At 52.9% G+C, this 5,554-nt stretch overlaps 2 protein-coding genes across 3 annotated transcripts in view; one reads left to right on the top strand and one right to left on the bottom strand.

Moving 5' to 3' along the window:
- Nucleotides 1-684, top strand: part of LOC113955533 (myotubularin-related protein 9-like) — a 3,865-nt gene extending 3,181 nt beyond the window's left edge. The window contains 2 exon segments of the mRNA XM_027661129.1: nucleotides 1-217; nucleotides 336-684. The exon segment at nucleotides 1-217 is cut by the window's left edge and continues 45 nt beyond it. Of these exon segments, the coding sequence (XP_027516930.1) occupies nucleotides 1-217; nucleotides 336-499 (381 nt within the window). The 3' untranslated portion in view covers nucleotides 500-684.
- A 659-nt stretch (nucleotides 685-1,343) lies between these two features.
- EIF3I (eukaryotic translation initiation factor 3 subunit I) overlaps nucleotides 1,344-5,554 on the bottom strand; it is a 10,020-nt gene continuing 5,809 nt past the window's right edge. For both annotated transcript variants that reach the window (XM_027661139.1, XM_027661140.1), the window contains exons 2-11: nucleotides 5,414-5,506; nucleotides 5,239-5,326; nucleotides 4,491-4,556; nucleotides 3,750-3,899; nucleotides 3,535-3,662; nucleotides 3,130-3,240; nucleotides 2,637-2,726; nucleotides 2,293-2,366; nucleotides 2,026-2,118; nucleotides 1,344-1,723 (exon numbers count right to left, since the gene is read on the bottom strand). In XM_027661139.1, coding sequence (XP_027516940.1) covers nucleotides 1,642-1,723; nucleotides 2,026-2,118; nucleotides 2,293-2,366; nucleotides 2,637-2,726; nucleotides 3,130-3,240; nucleotides 3,535-3,662; nucleotides 3,750-3,899; nucleotides 4,491-4,556; nucleotides 5,239-5,326; nucleotides 5,414-5,506 — 975 coding nt within the window. In that variant the 3' untranslated portion in view covers nucleotides 1,344-1,641. The remainder of the gene's footprint in view (nucleotides 1,724-2,025; nucleotides 2,119-2,292; nucleotides 2,367-2,636; nucleotides 2,727-3,129; nucleotides 3,241-3,534; nucleotides 3,663-3,749; nucleotides 3,900-4,490; nucleotides 4,557-5,238; nucleotides 5,327-5,413; nucleotides 5,507-5,554) is intronic.

Consider the following 5,554-nt stretch of genomic DNA (forward strand, 5'->3'; position numbering starts at 1 on the left):
GTTTGGGTCACAGCAAACCCCAAGAGCCCTGGCAGGGACTGAAACGCATCCCCCGTGTCCCACAGGAGCCTGTGCAAGGTGAAGGAGAGCACACACTCGCTCTGGGCCTGGCTGAACCAGCCCGAGGAGCAGCAGAAGCTCCTGAACCCTCTCTACTCGCACAACACCCTGGTGATCTGGCCCTCTGTGGAGCCCCAGAGCATCCAGCTCTGGCAGGGTGAGCGGGATCCTCCCAAAATCCATCCTCAGCCCCGAGCTGGGCTGGCTGAGGGGAAGCTGCTCTGCCTTTCCCTCGCTGACAGGGCTGAAATAACACTCAGCCCCTTCTCTCCCAGGTTTATTCCTCCGTTGGATCCGTCCATCCCAGCACCTGGATGAGGCCTGGGCAGAGATCCAGCGGTTGGTTGAGGAAAACAACGCCCCTGCCAAGGAGAGCACAGGGAACAGGCTGAGCCAGTCCCTCTCTGACCCCACTGCTGGGATGGAGAACAGGAGATGAAGGGCAGCATGGGCAGTTCAGCCCCATGGAATGCCAGGACAAGGCAACACTGGAGCTTCCTGTGGGAAGCACTGTGCTGGACACAGACCCCACAGACAGCTCCGGGAGGGAGGAACAGACCCCCTTTCCCAGCCTCTGGGCTGCCCAGACTGAGCTTGTTTCAGTAAAGCCTCTCTCCCAGCCCACACCAGCATTCCGCTCTTCCATAGGGGCAGAAGGAAAACCTTCCCAGTGGGATTTCAGCAGCACTTGTGGATGGCTGTGGAGCAGGACATCAACCTGCCTGCCTGCCAGGCACAGCAAAACCAGCAGCTCACACTAAACCAACATTCTCTCCACAGAAGGCACAGAGGCTGCAGCCTCACTGTTGCATCAGGCACTCCAAGCTGGGAGAGCTGGGCTGGGAATTCTGCCCTTGAACCCAGATTTGTGGAAGGAAAGAGAAACAAACCACCCCTCCTGACAGGCAGGGTGAGACAGGGGGGAAGGATGAGGAGCACGAGCTCCTAGAGCAGGAAATAACTGTTCCATGAGGAAAGTTGGCCCAGGGTCAGCCCAGCAGATAAACAAAGCGGTCGGGCCGGGCGCGTGCGTGTCAGCTGGAAAACAATTCCTGGCTGCTGCACTTCCAGCCTCTTCACACTTCAGGGCTGGACCTGAGGTTCTGGGTCACTCCCTGGGAAAGAGTTAAGCCAGGATGGGCAGAGGTCCCAGGAGGAGCAGCACTGTCTGTCTGCCCATGGGTGTGGAGCAAGGCACTGGCAACAGAGCCGGGAAAACAAAGTCCTTGGGTTAACTGGGGAAAAAAAAACAACTAAAAAAAACCCCACAGAGGTGCTTTGCCTTGTGTTTACAAAAGATTTCTATTTATTTCCTGATAATTTTTTCCCTCCCCTGATGTATAAATATGCCCAGCAGGCAGGAAGCCCCCGGGGCAGGCAGGCAGCCAACCCAGCAGCCTTCCCACAAAAGCCATTCCTGCCCTTCGGAGCTGGCTGAGTTTCCACTTCCCCACCTTCACACAGCCCCCAAAAATGCAGCAGGAGAACTCCAGGCCTTACAACAGCCCCGTGACAGAGCTGATGGACTGGGCAAGGGGTTGGAGGAGAAAAAGGAGGAGGAGAGGAGAGGGAAATCCTCCTTCAGGCTTCAAACTCAAACTCAAAGTACTGGGGATCGAAGTAGTGGATGCGGACGTAGCCATCCTCACCTCCACTGCTGTAACTGCAGGGAGGAAAGGGACAGTCAGGAATGCTGCAGGAGCAACCAGGGGCAAGTCTGGCCTCACAACCCCCTCCTGGAACTAACACAGGAGTCACAAGGCAAAGAAAGGATCAGTGAGGCAGCCAAACTGTGGAAAAGGGTGTTAGTAACCCCCCGGGCTGGCCCGAGGGGAGGCTGGAATGGGAGGATTAAGGTGCTGGTTCTGCTCCCAGCACAGGGATCCTGTAGGTCCAGACACATCCCAACTAAAAAGTGGGATTGGCTGGGCTGGGACACGCTGCAAGACCCCCAGAGAGCCTCACCTCTTCCCATCGGGGTGAAACGCGACGCTGTTGATGGGACCGAAGTGACCCTTCACTCTGCCAAACTCTTCCTCAAAAGCCAAGTGGAAGAACCTGGGAGAAGGAAGGAGATTTTACACCGTCACAAGGAGCTGGGAGCCTGGAAGGGGCACAATCAGGGACTCCTCAAACAAGCTCTGCATGTTCAAGGACTCCTCCAGGAGCAGGGTGCTCCGGGAACAGCGTTCTGAGCTGTCAGGAGCGCTCCGGGTGAGGGAAAGGACCTGCCTGGCCTCAAATTTGCCAATCCTGGTGGAGGTTGTGGTCACATCCATGGCCTCCTGCCCACCACCAAGCACGACCTGCAGAGGAGAGAAGCCACCACCCTTCAGTGCTGCTTGTCCCACACTCAGGGGCAGCTGGGGGAGGAGGGAGCAGAGCCTTTGGGGAATCCCAGAACCACTGAGGCTGGAAATCAGAGGGCACAAAGCCTCGTTCCCTGTGCCAGAGCCAGCAAAATTCCCCAGCCCCATTGCACAGTCCTGGTTTTCAGCTGGGTTGGGAACACTCACGCTGGTGACACAACCCAGGGGTCACAGCAGGAGGGTGACACTGAGGGAGCTCATCCTTACGTGGTCAAAGATGGGGGAGAGGGCGGCGGAGTTCACCGGCCGCTCCGTCCGGAACGTCTTCAGGTGCTCCAGGGATGTGCAGTCAAAGAGCTATGAGGCAAAAAGGCAGAGAGTTCATTAATTAACTCACACAAATCCAGCTGCTGAGCCTCACCTGGGCAGGTGCAGTCACTCCTGGACACTCAAATCCCAAAATGTACTTCCCCAGAATGCCAAAACACCGGCCTAAGGTAAACCTGTCGCCTTCCAGAGGTGGCAAGCTGCCAATATATTCTGGAAAATGCCAAAAATACTGTGGAAATGCCAAAATAATTTCATTTTCAATGCCTGAATGATAATTTCACACAGTGGCATCTCCCCTTTCTCACTGAGCTTTCCCACTGAGCTTTGCCTTTCCACTTCCTCAAATCCCTGAGGAGGAAAAAAAACCCTGTGATAAGCTCTGAGGAGAGGTCCTGCCAGGAAATATCCACTGCTGATGGAAAAACCTCACCTTGGCCGTGTTGTCCTTGGAGGCTGTGATGAACATGGTCATGTCCCTGGAGGTCTGGATGTCGTTGATTTGCTTGGTGTGCTCCTTGATGTTCGACAGCTGCTCCCCTGACTGGGGGGAGAAGAGGCAGATTCAGAGAGCTGGGAGGTGACCTCCTCATTGAAAACAATTTAGGAGATCATGGAATAGCATCCTGGGATGGTGTGGGTTGGAAGGGAACTTAAAGATCATCTCACTCCACCTGAGCGGGGGGGTGGTTGGCACATCCGCCTTGCTCAGGGGAGCCACAAATTTGAACTACCCTTCCATGAAGCTGCTGTTTGGAGCCCCAAATTCCTACAGTTTGCCCCTTAACCCCACAGGAACGCTGTGCCATCCTTCCCCCCTTCCCCCCCAGTCCCTGACCTTGGCACTGAACTGGTTGAGCTCCCCACTCTCGTGGCCCGCGATGATGAACTCCCCGAGCGGGCCCCACACGGCGCTGGTGATCTTGGAGTCGCTGCAGGGGATCTTCATGTAGGGCTCGTTGTTCTCTGAGGGAGGGGACAGACACACAGAAAGGTGGCACAGCCCTTCACACCCCCCCCAGCCCCTCCCCAGCCCCAGGGAGGATCCCTCACCGATCTGGGCGGGGTCCCGCAGGTCGAAGAAGCTCACGAAGCACTGGTAGCCCATCTGCTTGTCCGTGGAGAACATGATGATGTTCCCCCCAAAGTCGAAGCCACACGTCCTCACAGCACTGCTGGTCTTCACCAGGGCCAGCTGCTTCCCTGGGGGGGCAGGGACCTCGGCTCAGGGGGCTGGGGGGGAGTTATGGGACAGGGGAAGGGGTGGCAGGGGCAGCAGGAGGATCAGGGGATCCCTGACTTGGGATCCACAGAATCATTTGTGAGTCACAGACCATCGGATTTTGGGGGGCTTTTCCAAGCTTAATCATGGAATAACAGAGTGCTTTGGGTCAGAAGGGACGTTATGGATCACCTTTTCCACCCTCTGCCTGCAGGGACACCTGACACTATCCCAGGTTGCTCCAGCCTGGTCTTGGATACTTCCAGGGATGGGGCAGCCACAGCTTCTCTGGGAAATCCATTCCAGCCCCTTCCACCCTCACAGGGAAGAATTCCTTCCCAATCTCCCACCCAGATCTCCCCTTTTCCAGCTTAAAGCCATTCCCCCTTGTCCTGTCCCTCCATCCCTTGTCCCAGGTCCCTCTCCAGCTCCCTTTGGAGCCCCTTCAGGCACTGGAAGGGTCTCCGAGGTCTCTTCCCCAGGCTGAACACCCCCAGCTCTCCATGGTGGAGCTGCCCCATCCCTGTGGATGCCCTGCAGATGCCAGGCAGGGATTTTGGGAAGGGCTTTACCTGTCTCACAGTCCCAGAGCCGGCAGCTGTTGTCAGCAGAGCCCGTGAGCACGTGCCTTGTGTCCCCTGGGTGGCACCAGTCAGGGAAGGACATGGATAAATTTTTAGATATGTACAAATTCTATAGATATATATATGCATAATAATTCCATCTATATAAAAATACATATGGAAAATATAACAGTTTAAGTAAAGGTATCAAGATCAGAGTAAGAGGCAGGAATGATCCCAGAGGCAGAAATATGGAATATATATATTTATATATATAATTGGATATATATAACTATAAATTTATATTAAAATGTATATATAAATATAAATGTGTATATATGCATATAAAACATAAATATATTATATATATATATATAAATTCAATATATATAAAAATACACATGGAATATTTAATAATTTAAGTGAAGGTATGTCAGAATAAGAGGCAGGAATGATCCCAGAGGCAGAAATATGGAATACATATACTTACATAGATAAAAGAATATATATTACATACACAAAGATAATTATATATATGGAGTTTTTATATATATATAAATTCCATATATATAAATTCCCTATCTATATTCAGTAAATATATAAAAATATAGATGGAATATTCAAGAGCTGAAGTGCAGAGATCAAGGGTAAAGCAGCAGGAAGGATCCCAGGGGCAGTTTGATGGGATGAATCCCGGGCTAAAATATGGGATTAAACCGGTCTTTTTTTTTTGGGGGGGGGGGTTTAAAAAGGATACAATCGGCATCCACACACCACACAGCCCCCGTGTGCCCGTTGTAGGTGCCCAGCCTCTCGCCGTTCACCGAATACCACACGTTGACGATCTGCGAGGCGAAAAAAAAAAACGCGCGGATTAATTAATAATAAACTAACGAATTACGGCGGGGGCGGTGAGGGGGGGGAGCACTCACGGGATCCTTGGCCACGGTGAACAGCAGGTCTCCCTCGCGGTTGTATTTGATCTGCGTGATGGAGCGCTCATGGCCTTGCAGCAGGATGGGCTTCTGTAATTATTAAGTTATTAATTAATGAGTGAGGGGAGGTGGAGAAGG

The sequence above is a fragment of the Corapipo altera genome, unplaced genomic scaffold (genome assembly GCF_003945725.1).
Source record: "Corapipo altera isolate COAL_440 unplaced genomic scaffold, ASM394572v1 201, whole genome shotgun sequence".
NCBI lineage: Eukaryota > Metazoa > Chordata > Aves > Passeriformes > Pipridae > Corapipo > Corapipo altera.